Genomic DNA, 24,115 nt, shown 5'->3' with positions numbered 1-24,115 from the left:
TGTTGTTGTTATCCAATCGTCATGGAGAATAGCTACAAATGTCCTGAAACGTAAAAATCTTAGCATTCTTTGCTAAATAAGTAAGATAAAATATCTCCAAAACGGTGTCCGAGTGTCACAGATGTGGCTATGCTCTGAAGCTTTTTTAACCATCTCTCTCACCATGCAAGTGGCGATCAAGATGTCATTTTCTAAATTAAAACCAATTTAAACTTGTCTGAGAAGTGCAATGAGCCAGAGAGACTTTCCGAACTTTCCATTCTCAGCATTGAAAGCCAACGCGCGCTTTAGATGGACATTGTGAAAGACGAAAAATGGCAGGAGAAAGGAACGTTTTAGACAGCCTTAATGGTAAGATGCCTTATTGCTTTTTTGTCTAGATTCAGTAACGTTAAATCAAGAAACTTTTTATTGATAGCTTGAATGTAAGACATTGTCATGAACTCGCTGTATTCTTTTTGTTCAGTGCGTTGGAGCATATCAGTTTATTGACGTCTTTAAGGCCAACTTATTTTTAATAATAATAATCATGTTTAATTTCTGCCAATCTCACCTTAATCTTGAGTACCTATAGAGTAGTATTGCATACTTCGTATCTTCGAAGAGTATTTAGTTTGATCACATTTATAAAAGATAGATACAGCTGTACGATTATTTCCGAAAACATACAACATCCTAGGGGTGTGCGGGGGGAGGAACTAAATCACGAGCACACAATATACATCATTGCATTATCCCTGCATAACTGTTTTGATTCACTATAAGTTCGTGTTGTTTACATTATGCACATACGTACCGATTGCCAATAAAACACACACATGACTTAGTTTCACTTACCGCGCGTGGTTCATGTCCGGCATCTTTTAGCGCTGGGACTGCGCCATCTATCAGTTTCGAACAATCTGCAAATCCAGTGTTATATCCACCGTTTCTATAACATCCATCACTGAAATGCAATGAACAAACAAACTAACCTCAACTTCTCACTATAGCAAGAGCAACGAGCTGCAGCTGCGGGCCCACAGAATTGCCCAATAAAGGACTAGAAAATGTTGTTACGTAACAGTTTTTAATGTTCGAAAAAAACTTTCCGAAAACCTATACGAACCTTGGGGGAACGTATCGAGAAATACTACGTAATACGTCCAACTCGTTTTGGACAAGTTTACCATTTTAAGCATGAGAAGCCAGCACGTGTAACGTTGTAAAGAAGTCAGAATGCATGAAACGCCGTTAAATCCCCCTTTAAGTGTACATCTGATGTACACTCGCTCACTCACTATTTACCATGATACAACGCGAATCACCCGCCTGATTAGAATCAGCTGGAGGAGAGTGCCCTTTAATGCCTTGTACGTTTCTACACTTGTGTTTGTTCTTGTTGACAGTTATTTTCTACTTTTCGAGAATAAACAGATTAAATGAATGTTATATACAGTAGTGTTTTATTTTAAATATATTCAATAATTTTATTAAGCGCAATAAACATTATAGTAAATAAACATAGCAAACAGTTGTTTTGTTCTATAAACGTATACAATAAACGTGACAAATAAGGTTAAATTTAACTTTACACCTGTGGCTTTATGTCAGACGCAGGACGTCAGTGTCCAAAATCATTCACTCATTTTCATTCACTTCTTCCCCTTATAGTGGACCACTTAGCATTCCGCTATATAGGGAACAGTGAATGAGTGAACGAGTGAGCGAATTCAGAAGCAGCTATTGTGTGCATGAATACAATACAGACACATTGACATAACAGTGCTTAAGACGTTTAACAATGTCATGTCAGGTCAGGTCACATCACATCATCCCAATCATACCAAGAAGAAATAAAGTGTCCCAGATCTAACACAACCCGACTGACACAAACTCGCTCATTTGACTTTGAAGCCTCTAGTTTCCGGGAGCGTTTTGACGGGCGAGAAATTAAAACAGGAAAGATCCAACTCCCCCACCCTCCCACACACCCTTAAAAAAACTCTTCATCAAAAGCGTGAAGCTCTCACCCTCTTCATCGTGTCCATGTTGTCACGACCACAACAGAACGAGGTAATTGGGGTCGCATCACTTGTCGTGGAGTTTAATTATTTTCTGATCCACTTCCTGAATATTAAAACGTAGCACTAAGAGAACAGCTGGACTGGAGGCCGGGGAGGGGCGCGGTGAGAACTGCTGGGAGAATTGTTTGTGGTGGAAGCTGCGAGGGATTTGTGGCATATGGGAGCGGATTATTAGCGCTGCAGAGGGAGACTGTTGATTTAATGCCACCCTACAAGGTCAAACAAGAGTGTATTCATATGAAAATCGTGCCTTACGGTTTTTGTTCAACTTCTTTTCTCCTTCTCTGAAGCATTGAAAGGTCACAGATGGAGATTCCGGCACAGATAATTGAAGGAATTTGGACAAAAATATGTAAAAAAGAATGCAGTCACGTTTCTTTAAAAACAGTTTAAACTGCGAAACTTCGAAAAATAGAAGTCTTGAAATTGACCTGAACACCATTTAAGTTTATAGACGCTGTGTCTCGGGTCATCTATAGGTTGATGTTACATGAATGAGGCTGAAGTGCATTACAGTGGAAAGACATTTAAAAATCATTTGGAAGAATGTGAAAAATACCTAAGTCTAAATTGAAGTTTAAAATGTATTTTGTAAATTGTATGAACGAGGCTATTTGAGAGTCACACCTGTTGCTAAAACCATTGACAATAATTAAAGCGCTAACTGCTTTCCCACAGACTGTGTATCATCGTGTGCACCTTACAGTATGAAGGTATTTTTTGTGCAAAACAACTGAGTGCCTGTGAGAGTGGAGCTTGTAGTTGTAGAGGTTGGCCACACATGTGTATCAGTAAATTTGAAGTCAAAATTTGAAGTTGCAAACTTGTAGATTTTTTTCTCTCCCGCAAACACAACACAACAGTTACGCCTTCTTGAATCCTTCAGTGCGAGTGCACAAATCCAGTTCTACGTCTCTGGTTTTTACTTTAAAGCTCCAGTGTGTGAAATCTAGCGGCATCTGGTGAGATTGCGAATTGCAACCAACAGCTCACTTCAAACCCCTCCCTTTCGAAGCACTATGGTGACTGACAGAACTAAGATGTAGACATGGTTTCGCTTTTTTGCCGAAGGAGATAACATTTATGAAACACGCTCTGTAGAGCAGTCTGTCCGTTTATGGCTACTGTAGAAACAACATGGTGAATTCCATGCAAGGGGACCCACTGTGTATGTACTGTAGATAGAAACAGTTCATTCTGAGGTAATAAAAACCTAACGCTTCATTATGTAAGGTCTTTATACACCTCTGATGGCATAGTTATATATTATATTGCATTTCTGTCAATAGATCCTCCAAAAAATTACATACTAGACCTATAATGCTACCCCAAATATGAAGGCTCTCTGATGGTAGATGCCTCGAAATCCCTCACAAAACTTCCTGTCAACTTTTCTGTTTACCTGAGCACTTTTGACACACAGCTGATGAAAGATCAGAAAACTCAAATATAAAACAAATAAATGGGGAGGTCAGAGCTTCTACTAATTTCCAAACATCTTCTGCATCACATACCATATACGTGGAAGAAAACGGTAGTTTTCTTAGTAAGTTTGTATTAGTAACTCACTACAATCACTACTCACTACTCACTGTGTGGTATTGTAATACTACAATACCACACAGCTGGCTCTAACAGGCCAGGCAACAATATTCATCGATATGTCATGGGTTATACTCATAAAAGCCTCAGGCGTGCTGACTGCCTCCAGGGCTGTACGGCGAGATGCACCTAATGGTTTCCACTGCGTGAAACAGCATAGGCAAGACCACTTACAGCCTGGTGGACCCTTTGAGCTTTCAATGTGTGGATGCATGTCTTCAAAGGGCTCTTACACTGTTTATGCTGCATGGTTTATTTAGGATTTACGGCAGGACAAACACGTCTCTATATTCGAAGAACTAAGGCTATGAACCATGGGACTAAAAAGGTCTCAAGTAGGCACCAAATATAATGGAATATCTGATTTATAAAAAGCTTACATGTATGATTGAGAACACGAAGAATACGGAAGATGGATAGAAGTAGAATGTTGAATCCAATACTATAAAGAATGGTGAGACAATGCTTCTGATATTTTTTGTGAATTGAGTTAGCAACAAGAAAAGAAAGCTTGCCTTGCATATTTTCAGATACGTTTGGAAAGCAAATGGCAATTACGCAGCAGGGTGTCACGCTGGGTTTCCTAACGTGAGCTGACTGGGTCACTTTCTCTGACAGCACTCACAAGCTTTTCACTGTGAATGCCACCGTCAACACTAAACACCTCTCTAACTGAAGCATGCAGAGATTTTATTTCTAAATACCAGAGGTGGAAAGTAACGAATTACATTTACTCGCGTTACTGTATTGAGTAGGTTTTTGTGTACGTGTACTTTTTTAAGTAGCTTTTAAAATCTGTAATTTTACATGTACTTTTTTACTTGTACTAAGTATGATTTGTGTGATGTATTGTACTTCGTTATAATTAAAATCACATCCGTTACAAAGTAAAAAAAATGAAAACATTGGGTCTTATTCACTAAGCAATGCGTACACACAAATTTGTGCGTGAAACCTGCGTACGAACGCTTTCACAAACAAATCATGATTCACTAAAACTTTCATACTAAAATCTATTCTAAATATAAGAGAAAAGATAGGAACAGTTGAAAGCACACGTACGCAAAAATAACTTTGACTTAAAGGCAGGGTGTCCGATTTACGCTTGTTTAGGCAAAGTCGGGCCGAGTACCAAAACAACCCTGTAGCCAATCAGCAGTAAGGTGTACAGTGCACAGGACGGACATTAGTCGAGCCAAGCACTGACGACAGCGAAAGACGGGGTTATGGGTGTGTCTGTTTTGGTGATTTGAACATCAACAACGGCTAAGAGAAATCTGTCACCCCGCCTTTAAGTGACGACTGGTGGTAAAGGAAAGGTTAGGCGGAATGGCCTAATATGGAGATGGGCTGGGTGTGTTTTATGCAAATGACTAAACTCGTGCACGCGGCAGCTCATTTAGAATGCTCCAAATTCACTGACATTAGGATGAGGTTAGGAACAAATTCATGTGCGTACGCACTTGTTGTGAATTAGGCGGAAAGTTTTCGAGGGAGGTTCAAATGTGCATATAAATACGAAAAATCGACGCAATTATTAGTGAATGGGACCCATCGCAAGGAAAAAACGTGACCGGAAATTACTCCAGTGAATGATGGGCACGAGAGTTTTTGCGCCAATACCAGAAGAGCGATGGAGACGGAGAAGTTAGTGCACCTGTCCTAAAGATGAAACCCTCAGAAATCGAACTCGGACTGCTGAAGACAATGAAGTAAACCCCTGGCCATATTTAAGCAACCATTTCAGCTTCAAGACAGGATTATGGACGCTGTGCAAAGTAGCATCTTATAAAAATCCTTATGTGCAAGATTGTAGAGGTACAATAAGATAAATAATATTTGTTTAAATACTTCTCGTACCGTTGTTGCATTGGTAACTAATAAGAAGTTTGGACAGTTTAGTAAAAGTCAAAACGACATTGGTGCATAATGCTATATTTTAAGTGTTTAATCAGGTTTTGTAGACGCACGGTTAACTATAATGCATCTGCACCACATTTACGCAGTGTGTATGGAACCGAACTGACCAAATTCTGCTTTAATGACATATTTAAACGTGTATCATATGTCTCTCTCTTCTGTAAGTGCGGGGCAAGAAAGTCACATGAATATGCTTGCTATTTCATGCGTTTTGAAAAGCCTCACCAGCCCTGCCGTAAAAAGGACCGTGTTGCCAGATCATATATTGTTGAAAAGAACAGCAAACAATGACAAGCCCAAAATAAACCTACACACAACATTTAATAAGGCAAAAAAACACTACGCGCAACTGTTCACTTTATTAACTATATAATGCATATGCAGCTTCATAAGAAAAGACTAAACAACAAATGCGAAGCTCTTAAAAATATGTAAACATGGCAACACCGCGAGGGCGCGCTGAGAAGCTCTGAACATAAACAAAACACAGCGTTTCTGTCTGTGTTTTAGTTAAAATTGCCTCACTTAACCAGTCTTTGGCCGAAAACAGCAGATACGTATCAAACGGATTAAACTCTTGGGAATGGGATTCATGTTTCTTGTTCACTGCAATCAACGGCAAAAATGTTGCCATGGTAACGACCGGGTTACAACGGTCAAACATCACATTTACTCTCATTCCGTACAAACGTGTAACCCTGCGTGGAACGATTTATACGTGGTTTCACTACTGAAACTTAGCAGTGTGTTCCATTGATAATTTATTAAGAAAACAAGGCTTAAAATCTTTTTTAAAGGACCCATTGGATGAAAGTCAAATTTTTTCTGTGTTTAAGTGCTATAATCGGGTCCCCGGTGCATCTAGCAAACCAGAAAACATGAAAAGACCCCAGTAACTTTGTTTTGGTAAGCCTTTCTCTGCAAACATGTGAGAAATCGAGCCGTTCAGATTTCGCTCCTGATGTGACGTAGACGCAGGCTCTTATTATAATATTACCGCCCCTTAATCTGCACAATTCCACCTACGGCGCGCCGCCATTGTAGTTTTCATAAGCAACAGCGGTGTACATGACGCCATAGCTAAAGTTCGTGGACAACATGCAATGTAGTCGCTGCACAGAGTCCTAACCTCGGAAGAGACAGGAGTGGATTTATTTTATTTTTAGTGGAAATCCCTCAGAAACCATAAGTAAAAACCTGCTTGTTTGCACGAATCACTTCAAGCCGGAGTGCTTTATCAACCTGGGACAGTACAAGCAGGATTAGCTTCAAAGTTGTTCCTCAAGAGGGATCGAGAATGACTGAATGAGACAAAACTGCCGATGTAAGTAATATTTATCAACAGTCTGTATTGACGTAAATGTACCGTATATATAGGAGGATAACGTTGGCATATGATAGCGAAGGGAGCTAAGTCAGTCACGGGCTAAATAGAACATTCAAAGCCAGTGTTAAACTTACTGTATATAAGTGCAGATGGACACTTGGAGTTTAGCTGTATGAATGTTAATATATTATGTGCGTTAATATGTTCAGCTGCGGCAAGCTGTTTGCTTTGCTAATGAACAGGGGTGAACACTGGGGTTAGTTTCGTTTTAAACATCTCAAATCATTCGTGCTTAGGCTGAAAAATCTGCAAACTAGCTCTCAGATTGTGTGTGTAACGTTATAACTTGTCAATGACAAGCGCTAAAATCCATGTAATTCCGCTGAGATCTGCAGTGGATTCCATGGATTTTAGGTAAGCATACACGCACAACGTAAGCGCATTAGGATGCGCTGTGACTGATTTTTCGTCTCCGGACGAATTATTTGAGATGTTTAAGACGAAACTAACCGCAGAGGAATTCAGGAAATATCATTTAGCTAAACCATTGCCATGGCAGTACTACACACGTGTGTTGTGTTGACACGCCGGACAGAAGGGGGGTGGGGTTCGCTGTAACTCATTATCAGTTAAAGAAACATGCACCAAAACGGGTTGCTGTGAGTATAGCTGTTTTTGACAAGGCAAGAAGGGTTTTGTTTACACAGCCATTGAGTGTTTTTAAGCAAAATATGTTCCAGACATTTCATGAAGACCCTAATAAATCATACCAACTTGTTGAAAGTGCTTGTCTGAGGAGGCCTTTAAAGAGACATACATCAAAATGGGTTGCTGTGAGCATAGGTGTTTATGACGAGGCAGAAAGGGTTTTGTTTACACAGCCATTGAGTGTTTTTAAGCAAAATATGTTCCAGATATTTCATGAAGACCCTAATAAATCATATTAACTTGTTGAAAGTGCTCATTTAATGAGTCCTTCAAGGCTTAATTTAGCTTCTGAAGAAAATGTATATTGACTTAATAATTGTTTAGTTAATATTTCTGCTATATGATTCTGTGATATTTCTGCAAAACAAGACAAAAAAATTATTTATTGGTTGCAGTGACTTGTAACCTGTTTTAATATATAAAATTAGGCACTATGATGACTATTGTTGGTGTTGCACAAAACAGGAGAGGTCCCCCTCCCGCTTTTAAAAGTAACTTTTACTTGGAGTAAATTTTAAACAAGCTACTTTTTACTTTTACTTGAGTAGATTTTTTGACTGGTAATTTAACTTGTACTCAATTACAATTTCTTCAAAGTAGTAGTACTTGTATTTCAGTATAATATTTTTGTACTTTTTCCACCTCTGCTAAATGCATATAGACATGTAAGTGGATATTTTGAGTTTAGAGTGCAAATAAACAACCTTATTTAATAATGTAAAATACAGTTCTGTAAACGGCACACGGTCATTCCCTCTCTCACACTTCTCAACCTCTGGTGCCATTTCTATTTTTCTCCCTGTCAATCGATCTTTCAAGCGTTTTGTTTGGCTTTTTTTCTTTTTTCTCCCTCTCGGACTGCTCCTTTTCACTATTCCATTGACTGTCTCGCCATCCCACCTCCCCTCAACAAAGTTTCTGATCAGAAAAAACTTTTTTCAATAATGTCAGCAGAATTCGTTTACAGTGCTGGCTTTTACATAAATTCTAAGAGACAAATTACCCACAAATCAAATATATTTTGCAGTAGCATTTAATGTCAATATCAAACCTGTATATTTGGACACTAAACATAACTGTCATTTTTCAACGTCATACATCATACGTGGTCACGATGGGTAAAAAAGGGTACAAATAAATACCATGAAATATTATCTAACTTTTTTCTTCCACAACAAAGCACACAGGTTTGTAAAAAGTAGTAAAGTGAAACAAATAAATAATGTCAAACGAAGAGTAATGTTAAATGAAGAGTAATGTCAAATGAGTTTTCATTTTTGGATGAATTATTCCTTTAAAGGTCCAACATGATAAACATTGAGCTAGCAAGGAGCCACTTTACATTTTAAACCCATTTTATACTCCTGCACCTAGTGTGTTCAGTATCTAAATCTATAGAAATAATGTAAATCCAAATCAACACATTATTCAGAATTATGCTACAATCCTTCATAACAATAATAAGCGAAACATTTGCATGAATGTAAAATTAGTTTACACCATGTGCCATGTCCTAGATGTGTCCTGTATTCAGTAAGTACCCTTGTCCTCTGAATTATGATTCATGGTTTGAATCTTCACACATTATCATATTCCAATTCCTCCATTCTAATTTACCATGCCTCTGTAAAAGCCACAATTCATTTCATCACCAGCGATGAAGTTACAGACTCTGTTGGTTTGGCTGTAAAGGAGGAAAATGGTATAAATGTAGATGAACCAGAAAGGATATGGCTGAAAGATCCAACAATAGGAACCGAATCACGCTGAGAGAAGCTTAAACAGTCTCACAACCCCACAAAGCAGAAGTCATATCCTATTTCATTGTGACGGATGAGGTCTCTAATTCCAACTCACCCTCCCTCTCCATAGCTCTATCTTTCAATGTCTCTCTCTCTCTCTTTTCATCTCAATCCTTCCAGGTTTTCATTAGATCTGTTCCAAAACCAAGCGAGCTACCTCGCTGCCTACTTAAGCAGATGTCATCAAGGAACCTTATGAGTGACTGATCTGGAGTTGCTTCTACAAAGGCAGCAATACAGAATTGTAATTTATTTTAATACAGGTTATGCAAGAGAAGCAAAAAGCATATAGAAATATGGTTTCAGTTTTTAAGTATTTTTAGATGATACATGTTTTTACTCTCACCATCACAGATGCGACAGACCAAGTCCACTTGCATTCAACTCCAGCTGGTCTGGGGTTCTTCGGACCCCCTCCTCGCATGCGCTGGACCGGGCTTCAGCGTCTGCCAGGGAGACGGTACACGCATAAAGAAACCACTGATAGGAAGGCTGGCAGTTCATCCTGCCACATCCAGCCTCTAACAGAGGCTTCCTTTTATTTCCTGCCCAGTCTTAAGCGCTAGCAGAAAAACATTTATCTGACAGCTCCTTTATGAGGCCATTCAGGCAAACCTGCATGAAGCTTAGAAATCCTGTCTCCTGCTAAAAGACTTCAATGACCAGCAAGAGCTCTTCATGTCCCCGATGTACAATGGGATGCCATAGACCCAAAGAGGAGGGAGATGGTAAACATCCTCTCGTGTAAAAAATCTTTCTTCGATATCGGTTTAAATAAGGCAGGCGATTTTTAGACTTTGCAACGCATTTTTAAAGTGCAAATTATATAGGTTGACGACCACAGCTTAATTTCCTGTGTTAACAAATTTTTATTGCAACAGAAACTTTGGGTGGTACAGTACATATTAGAGCTTGTTCCTTAAAAAAAAGACAACAGGCTTCAGATATCTCACATATGTCTCCACTAAAATTTAAGACCTTAAAGGGAAAGTTCACCCAAAAATAAATCATAAATCATAATGAGTCATAATTGTTGAACAAAAACACCCTTGAGTTGTACCCAATCTGTATAAATTTCTTTGTGCTGATGAACACAGAGAAAGATATTTGAAAGAATGCCTGTAACCAAACAGTCCTTGGCCACCATTGACTACCACAGAAGAAAAAATGACAATATAGCCAAAAGTGCCCCAGAACTGTTCCTACATTCTTCAAAATATCTGACAGAACAGAACAAAGACATTTATGAAGCAATTTTTCCGACTATAGTCAAACTGATCTCAGATATGTCAAGTCAGCGATCTACACAAAGTTGTCTCCGAAGTAATTTTATGATAAACATCGGAGACAAGCTGATACTAATAGAAGCTGATATAAAGAGCACGAAACCAAATCACCTGAGCAATGAAATAGCAATCTCTGAGCGTGATATTTTCCTCTGGGTTTACAGAGACTCATAACTTAAAGTGTGTATCTATCTGCTAAAAGTAAAATGGCTACACAGTAAAATTGCCAGTGTTAAAAAAGGTCAAATTAACACTCACGGTGTATACTAATCCACACTCTCAAAGTGTGGATTATATAAACACTGTGAGAGTTAATTTGACCCGTTTTAACACTGGCGATTTTGCTGTGTACATAAATATTCACAAAACTCTTCTGTTGAATTTTTAATGGTGTCTTTACAGCAAGACGTTACAGTTGCTTTTTTGTACTTACAGTGTGCAGGAGCAAAACAATAAGGAACCATGCAGAAAATCCAGGTTTGCAGCAGATATTTCTTCTCAGGGGTCATAAGAAATCAATGCACTACAAAAACACACTGCACCTTTCAGAATTCAAAACGTTCGCCACTGCTTAAAGGAATAATAAGGCATTTTTAGGAGGATCTATCGACAGAAATCAGAAGAATCAGAATCAGAATCAGAAGAGCTTTATTGCCAAGTGTGCTTGCACACACAAGGAATTTTCTTTGGTGTTGGAAGCTTCTAGTACAGACATTCAACACAATGACAATACAATATAATACGATTTACAGTCTAAAAGATTCTAAATTGTGCATATATAAAATAAAGACTATTTTACAGAAAATGGGGGATAATAACATATAAGAGACATTGTACAGGGTAGTATATAGTAGAATAAACAGATTGTATGTACACTTGTGCAAATGGATAATGCAATATAATATACAAAACTATTTCTTCAGAGGTGTATAAAGACCTTACGTAATGAACCGTTATGTTTGTAATACCTTAGAATAAGCTATTTATATCTATATACAGAGCGGGCCTACATACATTGAATTCGCCGCCATGTTTTGTACAGCAGCCCTAAATGGACAAACAACTCTACAACGCGCGTTTTCTCTTCCTCTCCGCTGTGGTATCATGGTGAAACGGATCGCGGGATGATCCGTGATCCGTACGGATCGTGCTCTCTGGTGCGGAACGCATGTGACCCGCGGATTAACTGAAAGTTTATTCATCATTGAGTAAAAGAATAAAACGCTCACTCGCTCTCCAGTTTCAGCTCCAACGCGCTCTTGCTCTCTCTCTCCAGTATCTGGATGAGTACAATATTAAAGCGGTTCCAGATAAACAATGACGCTCAAAACTGCTCCGTCACACAGCTAATATTACAACAACAACATACTGTATCTTGGTATGTTAATATGTTAAACAATAACTTCTAGTACTTCAAAATTCTCCTAAAATGCAATATAAAGTATGCACAAACTTACATTAATGCTATCGAACTGGAAGCAGCCAAAACAAATACATCACATGACGAAAAATATGTCAATGTTTTTAAAAGCCTCATTTTTTTTCGGCCAAACAGCGTTTTCAAATGTATCCACTTTGGCAAGTGTTTTCAAAAAGCTCCATTTTCACTGACAAAAATGCAGTCTCGGTGTGGACAGAAGTCGAAAAGGGAGAATAAAAGTTTTCAAATGACAACATATTAATGTTGACAGGGTTTTAAGGGTCATGTTGAAATGGTCATCATGGCCGTAAGACCTTTCAGTACAAGCAGACCACGCCGAAAAACCCCTTTAAGATTGCTGGTATTCAAAACGCAAAAAGCCAAGTCTGCTGTGGCTGTGTTGAGTTTGTTAGAAAGTGAGGTGAAGTGAAGTGTTGTCTGGGCACTGCTAATTAAAGCCACAATATGGAATATTTGGACCGCTAGATGGCGCACTTTCGAAACAACAACAAAAGGCGAAGCTAAATGACGTTATGTAGAGAGTGGAATCATGGGACATGTCGTTTTCACCATCCAGAGGCATATGGAGATCGCCCATCATGTTCACGGACGAGGTAATGAATTAGTTTTATTTTATGTCATCGTAATGAATTAGCTTGCAAGAAACGTGGAATGTAATGCTACGTTTCAGTCGCTATACGCAACTGATATTGGACTTTGTCCATTGATTTGGTAGAGTAATGCTACACAGTTTTACCTGTTTAAAACAGTCGTTTTTAAAAGTAAATTGGAACGAACCCACAGCATTTACAAGTAACGTTATTGGCTACATATTTTTGTGCGACATATACTGTATTTCATAGGATAACTGCATTCATAACTATTCAAATAATCTGTGCATGAGTATTTCGTGTACAATAAAAAAAATGTGCTTACCTGTCTATTAAAACACATGCGAGAGCGGAGTCTCTGTCGAGTCCAAGTTGGTCGCGAAGCTCTCTCCATTTAGAAAACGCCACGCCGATATTAATACTGGTTTTATTTCTTTGTTTGTCCATAAGCCTGCTTGCCTCGTTTGGCCTACGTTTACACTTTTTTTGTGTTTCCTTTACTCACCAAAGAGTAATCGTGATCCATAATAATGGAACAACAGATGCTGCGTCCTAGATGCTATATAACCACTTCCGCATTTGCGTGTTGCCATAGTTTCTACAACCCGAAACTGAGGGTAGTGCGGAGCACCGCATATTAAGTCACTGAAATTGGACAAATACAAGGGAGACAAGGGACGGGCCATTATTTTAAATAGGAATTTCTCTGGATTTGCACATTCTTGGGAACATTTGGGATAATGTAAGTACACAACTGCATGAAATATATCACACTGTGCAAGTGATTTTTGGATATTTCATAACAAAATTCTTCCGTATTGTGGCTTTAAACAAACTTTTCCAAACAGTAATTTCTCACATCATAATTGCATTCAGAACTCAAGAAGCCAGCTATAAATAACAAAACTGGAAAAACAGTAAGTTTTCGAATAATTATTGGCCAGATCTAGAAAGACAACTAGCGGTATAAAATCTCAAATAATTGATGAGACATTCTGAGAGTAGTTTCACTCGACCTATGTCTGCTTTAAGATGTGTTTCAGAGGGCAAAGATCAGTCGGGCATCACTGGGGCTCTGGGTGCTTCAACAATGCAGTCTGAATCATTAGGACATACTTCACCCAAAGGCCTTCCAGCTACAAATACAGCATACTAATATCTCGTCAAGTTTTGTAAAGTTCAAACAGAGGTAAACTATAAACTGTGGACCAAATTATTATTCCATAAGTCAGAATCCTGAAATATTAACATTTTATACTGACAAAAACATCAGTATCGTGCTATAGCTGATATACTGATGGTTTTAAAATTATTCAAAATATGCCGATACGTATTGGTGGCTGATGCATTGGTGCATCTCTGCTTTGCACCAAAAGCACAGCCAGGCGAAGCATCATCTATTTAATTTCTGTCCCGTCTACCAACACACAATGCAGCTTTTAGCCTTCCTGAACACTCTAGTGATTACAATTAAGCAGCTCTTATCCCTGGATATAATCAAGCCAGGGTTAATCCACCCACAACATGACAACCATCGCAGGACAAGTCCCACCCGCCTGCTTGGATAGTGTCATCATTGGAACAGGGTCAAGAATGACAGAAAGCATCATCTTTGCCAACCAGGATACAGAGCAGGTGACGAACTAGGACTGGGAAATGTGAGCTGTGCTGGATGTGGCTGGAAATTTCCACCAGATCACATATTCATAAATCAAGCCTGTGCCCCGACACAGTGAGGAGAAGAAAGGATTTGGAAGAGAGGATTAGTTGGGTGCAGGAGTTAAAATGTGATCCAATCTCATTCATACTAGAATGTGAAGATAGACAGAAGACAACTTTTCTGTGCAAAAGATGTGGAGAACGTTCATATTTTTTAACAGATAAAAAGGGAGATATCGCCACTTGCTTAGAATGAACAAACAATGTATCAAAAGATGAACAGCTTAACCTCCAGCAAACGTGTCATCGTGCCAAAGATGAAATATTCTAAAGGACTGTATTTCTGCTCTACACAAGTAAATAAGAACACAGTTCCTCAGGTTAACACACACACAATTCATTACTTCTGTTTTTTATGTAAGGTGAATTTTCGGAGCCTGAAAAGATATTTTCTAAGCAATAATTAGGTGTTCCTTGTTGCCAACCTGACATATATTTTCTCATTCACCGTTCATTCAGGAGATTAGTGTCTTACACTTTTGCCATTATTTCAGAGATCTTAATAGTGTTGTCACGGCAGCAAAATTTCAGTAGTCAGTACCAATACCAGTAAAATTCCACGGTTCTCGGTATCAATTTCGGTACCAAAGCAAAACACCAGTACATGCTAATTGAAACACAATTTTATTAATAAAGCTCATTGTTAATATAAATGTATAGAAAGCAATGCCATTTTGTATACATGAAGTATACAAGTTAATTGTTGCTGAAACGGTGCTCACTGGGGTCTTTCATGCTGATGAACATCCTCCTCAGTCTGCTGCTGTATAAGACAAATAGAATAAACTACAAACATGCATATGCAATATTAAAACAAACCTCAGTTTTTATACTGCATTTACACAAGATTACTTACATTAAGGTAACTGTATATTAAAATAATAAATACAACAGATATATTTTTGTTTAGTTTAAATGTGGCTATTTAAACCTAATAGAGTTATCTGTCCAAGACATACACATTGCTAGTCATACAGTTAGTATGATAGTTTTCTAGCACATAGATTTCAGAGAGGCCTAAATAAAATGGGTACTGTAAACCCCATCCTGTCCTCCCATTTATTTTACCCCATTACAGTTATAAAAGCATTAAATGGTTAATAAGGACACTTGACTGGATTAGCATTGGCGCTAACAAATTAACACGCAAACAGGGATGTTTTTTTTAACGTAACCTTTAACTTAACATATGCTACAACATTCATAATGCAAACGTGAACAGAATTTGAAACTTACCGCTTGAACTTGTTAACTTAAATCCGGATGTTTCCTCCTTTCACCACAAAACTCTGTTCGTTTTCTTCGTGATATGACTTGAATCTGAAGTATTTCTGTGCGCATCTCTTGTGGATAGGAGCCGCGTTTACCCGTTCATCACGTCTTATTGCGCCTATAAAACGTTTCCGACTGAAAACCTGTCAGACAGAGCATCAGTACCCGGTACGTCGGTGCTACCGGGTCTTATGAAAATTAGGTACCGACAACTTTTTTATTTTTAGGTACCGACTTGGACCCGAAGTACCGGTACTTTTGACAACACTAGATCTTAATTGAAATAGATTGGGAAACTAAGACAAACACTGACAGAGCACAGCTGGAAGACATATTTAGTACACAGCCAATGTCCTATTAGCTGAAAACGCAAAAAAACAAATTGCTTTAAAATGGCGTTAAACTTTTTAAATGTATAATTGTATGCCCTATTAACCAAAACTAAAAATGCTGATAGTAATTGACCTTTTGGTAGTATTCAGAGCTGTAAAACAAACCAACTTGCACCTCTCATCATCCCAAAATCTTAAAGTCCCACTGCATTCGATAATTTTATCACTTAAAACTCATCTTTAAGCATTAAAATAGTATATGTACTAGTTTTTCTTGCGATGATAATTTATTCATGCCTTAAATGACTTGAATGTAACTCTACAGCCTTGCTTCATTTAGAATACGGGGATTCATGAATATGCAAATTAGTCCCGCCTCCATTCAATCGCATGAGCTCGGACCATTGATTATTGGTACTTATACATTGGGGCTGTTGAATGCTTCAATCTGATTGGTTGACAAACGTTCTATAGGTATGCATTAACTTTCAGTAAATGCACACCTATGAAGGACTTCCAGGTCTGCTGACCGCATTACAGTTCCATACCACTTCGCCAAGTTTAAAAAACAGAAAAGTTATAGTGAAGCCTATGGGCCATCACCGCACACAGGACCCTGCTCTAGATCTGACGTTTATAATGTCAAACTGTACTGGTAATGGAAACGTGTGCAGTTTCGTTTCAATAAACAAAGCATTTCAAAAACAAGAAATACATATGTTGAAATCGAATAAATAAAATAACTAAACAGAAAAACAAAATGCATTAATAAACACTGATAGCCTACTGGTTCGTTTTCCTCTTCATGCTGATTATAACTGATAACAAATAAAGAGTTTGGTTCCAAAACGCTTATAAATCCATTTTGATTAATTTGAGTAAAAATGTGTTTTCTTTACAAAGAAAGTGGCAAGATGAAAAACACTTTTTTCTGTTTCAAAGTTTCTAGTAACATAAAACATTCAAAGTTTCTAGTAACATAAAAAATTCAAATCCAGATTTTGATTTTAAAAGATTTATTAAAAACTGATAATTTTTTCCCCAAAATGCAACAAATCCATGACAATTTTTTTTTCAAAATGCAATAAATCTGTTGAATCAATATAAAAGTTATTTTTCATATTGAAACTGTTGAAAATACACAACAAAGTGAGTTGATCCACATATGACAGCCTCTGAACTCAATACAATACTAATCTTACATACAGGCACTGGACTAAAAATACATTCAGTCATCGCTCCTAAAATGAATTCAACGGGTCATCTTTTTAATGCTATAAATTAATGCCTCATCTTCTTAATCTCCTCACGTAAATAATTAGATTTCGATGGCTTACGTTTCTTCCCCACCGCAGAAACCAGCACAGGTTCATCAATGGCGTCAAAATGATTCATTTGTTTGTTTGTTTGTTGAACACAAAGTACAAAGTAGATCAGGGAAACTAGGAGCCGACCGTATTCAGAGCGCCGCCATTACTGTTTACAATGCGTGGAATGGTGTGCTGTGATTGGTTGAGCGGATATATTTACGTTCAGATTACAAGCGACTTTGTCGCTGCAAGTCGCCAGTGGGCATTCCCACTAGCGGTTGCCTGATTGATGACATCCACTGATCACGTTAGATCTACCATCTTCCTATTGGCTGTCGCTTCTGAAAGTCGCTCTTCATTTGCATGAAGTTGAAGATTTCTCAACTTTGTCGCGTCGCTAGACACGCCCATCCGGTCGCCAACGATTGCGACTGCTCGTGTTGCCAGAAGTCTCCAGCTCTCCATTGAAATGAATGGGATCATGTCGCTTTGTCGCTTGTAATCTGAACGCAGCTTCACACACACACACCCACCACGTGGCTCAAGTTTCCGAGTCAGTTGCGCTTTAACGGACACTTGAAATGAGATGCGCAAGAAAGTAGTCCTACCATCAACTGTGTTTAAAAGACGATAACATGACAAACAATGAAATTAAACATTTGAACAATGTCCTGTGGTGTGGTAACCGTGGTATAAGCGGAATAATTGAAGACGGGCCATTCAATTATTCGAAAGTTAATGCACACCCCGAGGAGGTAATGTGGTCCGAAGCGGAGATGCCTCATTCGACGTGTGAGCAGCTCATGCTCGTGTTTTATAAGCAGAGCTGAAGCACCAGCGACCGTTTCAGTGCCAAGTCTATGCGCCATCTTTACACATCTATGGGTCAAAGGAGTTAACGTGATTGGTTACAGGGTTATGACATTTTTTAAAACTGTCTTGGGTAAACTGCAGTTTTTTTGGGAGAAAATACTCTACAATAGTTTAAAATGATTTATAATTAGCACATGGTTAAAGCATTTAAAAAACACTACATAGACATATAAACAACATTAGAAACTAGATTTTCACCACAGGGGAACGTTAAAACAAAATCTTAATAATTCATATCAAAGGCCCATAATTCTTATCACTGATCCTAGCATGAGCGGTCTGTAAAAACAACCATATTCAGTTTTGAATTGCGGAAACAAAACGTATGCTTGCATCGTCCTTCAATCTGAGGAAAGCCTGACGTTTCCTAGACCTTCTCAATCAAACAAACAGTCTCACAGCAGCACTCCGCATACTAAATTCCTGCTTTCTTCGAGCAGACAAACTTTTAAACATAATTTATTAGCTAATAAATCTAGATTAAAGACATTTAGAACATTAAGATGTCAGACTTCTGATCAGCAATACCACAGAAAAAAGCTATTTAGCGGGAAGGATTATTCAGAGCAGGTGCCACAAACTGTGCCAAGGAGAGTCAGTATCACCCGGTCGTGGATTTTTGCAGCATACCAAATGGCCTGGGACAGAAAGGCAAGCGGCGCCATCAAACAGGTGTGTGGTCATAAAGACTCATTCACTCTCACAAGGAAACCTCCCATGGTCATTTCATTTAAAGCTGGTCAAATAAAATGACAAAAAACCATGAAACCAAAAATGCATTGTTTTTAATTGTGCATCCTGATGAGTGTATTTAAACCTGAGGTCATTTTTTACAATCAATGTTAAAGGGATAGTTCAGCCAAAAATGACAATTCTGTCACTATTTACTCACCCTCTTGTCATTTCAAACATGTATGACTTGCTTTCTTCTACAGAACACAAAAGAAGATATTTTGAAGAATGTTGGTCGTTGTTTGGTTACCAACATTCTACAAAATATCTTCTTGTGTTCTGAAGAAGAAAGAAAGTCGTACAGGTTTGAAACGACATGAGGGTGAATAAATGATGAAAGAATTTTCATTTTCATCACTTTAAGATCAACTAAGGCTTCTTTTTACAAAAGACTACACTATTTAAACTGAATTTAATGTAACTGCAAACCAAAGCTATTAACGTATGGGTTTAACAAAGACAATCTCACGCTAATTCTTAAGTAATTTGTACATTATAGTACAACTTGCTTTCAACGCGAGTGAGGTTCTGAGTGAGCATGGTGTTTTTCTAATAATCGTACTAGAGCTGCACGATTCTGGATAAATTGAGAATCCCGATTCTTTTGTTTCAAATAGAGATTGCGATTCTTTTACGATTCTGAAAATGATGACTAAAAGTAATACATAATTTACTAGAGGTTCTGACAAATTTTTTTTATTTAGGTATGTAATACATAGGACTTTGCTTCAAAATTATTACATGTTTTATGGTTAACCTACAGTGATAGCATTATTATCATAAGGTATGTAACGACGTCACAAACAGTCTTTTCAACCACACACTATCATTAGTTCGGAGTCCAATGATCACAGAAGTATTGGGATTAAAGCAGAGAGTTGCCAACTCACACGCATGAGACGCGTTTACAAGCTCCTACGCTGCCCAAATTAATCTCACACCAAACAACAGACCAACATATAGAGTAAATACAGCCTGACAAGAAAACTGCTCTTATGAGTGTCTTTCTTACATTGTTCTGAATATGCTTCACATCTTAACTAGACTGGTTTGAAACGAAACTATCGATTGCAGACAGTTTGTAGCGCTGACCAATCCGAGTGTGCGTTTATATCCGTCATTGCGGTAAAACACGTCATCAGAGTGTGTGGCGCTTATCACAGTATTTACGCTAATAGAGAAGCTGCGCTATTAGAGCTTTTCATCAAGTTGCCAAAGTTATTTTAAACTGTTTACAGGTGAGATTACTGCGTTGTTATGTTTATCAGTAGTGTCTTTCTTTAAAGACCCCTTCAAGCAGTCTGTAGATATCAGGCAAGACCTTTAATTGTAAGTGTCACCTTATGAATTTTTTTTACTGAGAAATATTTCATATACAGTACACGTTAGTTCAATGCATTAATACTTTTTAGGAAGTTAAACTTTTGCATTTAAAGTAAAAAAAAACACTTTACTTGCGGAATTTGTGGTTAAAAATGTCTCACTATAACTTCTGCTTCTGCGGCAGCACCAGCACATATTGAAGCGTTATGATTTTAGTCCGAGGTAAATTAGACACGAGAATCGTTGATTTTCATTAATGAGATCGCGATCTTCTAACGGTTAATCGTGCAGCTCTGAATCATACATTTGAATATGATTCTCATTGAACTTATTGAATAAGCCTCTAGCCACTTATAAATTCCTACGAGATCAAGCTTGTTTAACACAGCAGAAATGAGAAAAAAATTCTGTAATGTAAAATAAATTGCTTATATAATCAGGACACTTCATTAACATATGAAATAAGCTCCAGACAAAACTTCGGGGCTTACATTCCTCTGCTATTGTACCAGAGCGAGGCCAAGACAAAGATGCAGAGAAGGAAAGAAAAGAAAAGCTTTAGAGACTACCAGTCAAAGAAAGTGAACCTTTGAAACGTTGCTTCACAATTTTTCCATATTTTAATAAGGAGCCATATATGAAAAGTTTATCAAACAGCACACTTTATGAAGGAAACCTTGCCACAATCCTTCACATCAGGCAACTCAGCAGACAACTGACCACCCACAGGCTGAATTATAGATAGGCGCCAATTTAATAAATTGCAATGAAGGTGTCTGAAACGTAATTCACTGAACCATCAGCATTCTCCCAAGAAATGGCTTGATGCTTAAAGCATCTCTGAAGCTCACCCAATTTGCTCAAGACTCAAGATCTCATCTATGTGCCAAAAGGTCAGTGTCATGAGCTGTAAAATGCTGAAGCGCAATAAAGCACATGCTCTTTGTTGGCCTGCTCTGCAACATTGTTTCGTTTCATATATGTATGTAAATGCACCACCTGATGAAATAAGCAATGAAATGACTTTCACGGCATCTATCCTTGAGCCACATCAAAACAAAAGTTTCAGAAACAATATGACTTTCATAAACTATAACAAAGGGTATCTCTATGCATGAAGTTTAAATCCTTCATATTTCAGCATTCCTCTGACAAGCAAAGCTGCTCAATGTGCCATGAATGACAGCGCTGCCTGACTTAAACTCACTGTCTCAACTAGGATGAGAACAATTCAGCTCAAACTGACGAGAAAATTATGTCAACATGTTATGATGACTTTGGACATATTCAAGTGTTCTCCGGTCACACTAATGAACCGTAAAGGCTCCTAAAGTGAAAGCAGGTTTACATGTGCACTTGAAAGTCAAGCTGAGCATTAGCCTAACCTAACATGCACCCACGGAAATGTCACCTCATGAAAGGAGGCTGCACAGCTCATTTCAAGCTTAACTAAAGGATTAAGGGGGAAAGAGGTAAATCAGACACTGATGGGATATGCCCACCAACTGCTTCATCAGCAATGATGAAAGCGATATACATTGCATTATACCATACATTTGTTTCTAAGTATGTGCAATCTCTGGGATCGAATCCATGACCATTGCTAGCGCCATGCTCTAACCACTGAGCTACCGTTTAAATTGTCTGGTTTAATAATCTTAAATTTTAATATGTTAATGAACACATCTAAAAGGGTTATTCACAAATACTCAAGCTTTTGTGTTTTACAAGAAGAAGCATGCAAGGTACTTTAGAACCAATTCAGCACATTATAGTGGAAATGCATATTTATGACATCACAGCGCCCTGAGTGGGTGGTGGAAAATAGCTAATGAAGCAACAAGTTCAGAATAATTGCATTACGCAATGATGTTAGTAGCTTATTAGGTAAAAACATCTGCTTGTGTAGGTCCTTTGTAAAAACAAACACAAAATCATAAACACAACATCCTAATTGATGACGCCTGCTACAGTAACATTCAAAGTTCTGCCAACATGCCATCATTCATGCACACCAATGTCACTCCAGCTATTTGTTTCATACAGAGAGAGAGAGAGAGAGAGAGAGAAATTTGTAATGTTAATGCTATAAATTTACCCACTAGTTTAATAAACCAGAATGATTCCTTTAGACACTGTAAGACCATTTTAAAAGACCATTTATATAAGATCGAGACTGCTCATTAATTCGTTCATTTTGCACAAAATAGCCTATGAACCAACTCTCCAAGCTTTATCTTCAACTGAAATCACGTCATACTGTATGCATTAGGGACCACTTTTTACTACGACAGGCTGAAACCTCGGTGTTTTGAAACGGAGATCATAATCACATCAAAAACCCTTCATTGTGGTTAGTTCTCTTGCGCATTATTCCCACTTAGCCCTAAATCCCTGCACTCGAACGCTTTTAACGCGTGTTAATCACAATAAAAATGATTATTACGGTCAAATTAAAGGGCTACACCTAATCGTGCACGCGTGTTACTATGAAACGTGATGCGCTGCCTAAAACAAACATCGTTCCAGTTAGGATATACCAAGTGATGCATGCCGTATTCATAACGCACATATTATTAGTGAAGTACTTACTGGTTATATATGAAAACACACTGTAGCAAATATTTCATATAGACAACAATTGCAACTGATGTGTAAATACCCGAACGCTCGCTCGGTCAGTTGATGTATAACGTTACCAATACAGTACACGTACACATTTCGGGTTTGTGCAATGAAATATTTGGTCAATTTCCGCTTAAATGATCATGAAGATAAAATGGTTCAGCAGAAGAACCTTACCTCGCTCCTCTGTGAGTTACAACGACAGCAGCAAGCAGCACACTCCTTCAACTTGTCAACAGTATGAGCGGATGATTCCACGATGAGCTTGCTGCATCTTCCACGGATTTTTCAACTCACTCCTCACTTTTTCAAACCAAACGTGTTATTACAGGAAACAAACGACAGAATTTAAATGGAAAAAAGTGACTCGTAAAATGTCACGATGATTACAGTACAGGCAACACAAAGAAACCCTCTCACTTTTATTGGATTCTTCCGAGGCTGACTCTGACTGCCTGTGGACGCTACTACAAGTGCGCTGAGCTGCAGCTCTTGTGCACAGATAAAGCGACGTTTTTTACCACGGTACTGCATTAATTTACACACGCAGTTCAGTACACACACAAAATGAGCTTCATGTTGCCATCACCATTTTAACTAGACATTTGACAAAGTTGCTCCGCCATTCTTTGCTATGGGAGATACAAGTAAAGGATTTAAGTTACCAATGTTGGTAACCAGTCCTGAGAGACAATGAATTAATATCATTAACGTAATAAGGGTTATCAGACAGCAGCATATCTAATGAAAGACGCCTTCGAAATCCCGCCCCCATGCCGTTGAGGTAAATCATTTATCCTCATTTGTTGGTGAATCTCTGCGTTAAAGAACGGCGTTTTAATTGGTTACATGTCTCTGCCAATACAAATCAAAATGCTTGACAGAATTAAAAATTCGGATCAATAGCTTAGAGAAAGTTAATTCATCGAATTATATAACTTACGTATGCAATTAAATAAAACAAATAATACACACATGTCAAACAATTGTATGGCAATGTATAATTCATATATTAAATAAAAGAGTATTTACTTAGTACACTTGACACAATTCTCATAAATTAATAATGTTCAGTTGACAACAGTATTAGGATTCTGATCTGAGTTCAGTTTCTTATAAGTTCCACTCTCAGTTATGTTTTAAATGCTAAATAAACGCTGCTCCCTGAACAGCTTTTATTTGGGCGG

At 38.0% G+C, this 24,115-nt stretch overlaps 1 protein-coding gene across 11 annotated transcripts in view; it reads right to left on the bottom strand.

Moving 5' to 3' along the window:
- The window catches only part of arvcfb (ARVCF delta catenin family member b), a 218,596-nt gene extending 195,048 nt beyond the window's left edge, over positions 1–23,548 (bottom strand). For 3 of the 11 annotated variants that reach the window (XM_057350777.1, XM_057350794.1, XM_057350814.1), the window contains exons 1-2: positions 23,106–23,547; positions 9,772–9,871 (exon numbers count right to left, since the gene is read on the bottom strand). In XM_057350777.1, the coding sequence (XP_057206760.1) occupies positions 9,772–9,805 (34 nt within the window). In that variant the 5' untranslated portion in view covers positions 9,806–9,871; positions 23,106–23,547. Of the gene's footprint in view, positions 1–9,771; positions 9,872–23,105 lie in introns of all 11 variants that reach the window. The other 8 variants (XM_057350842.1, XM_057350804.1, XM_057350862.1 and 5 more) reach the window with 6 other exon arrangements.
- Between the last annotated feature and the right edge of the window lie 567 nt (positions 23,549–24,115).

The sequence above is a fragment of the Triplophysa rosa genome, linkage group LG2, assembly GCF_024868665.1.
Source record: "Triplophysa rosa linkage group LG2, Trosa_1v2, whole genome shotgun sequence".
NCBI classification, from domain to species: Eukaryota; Metazoa; Chordata; class Actinopteri; order Cypriniformes; family Nemacheilidae; genus Triplophysa; species Triplophysa rosa.
Note: the sequence above shows the minus strand (reverse complement) of the source record. Positions and strands in the feature narration are given on the sequence as shown.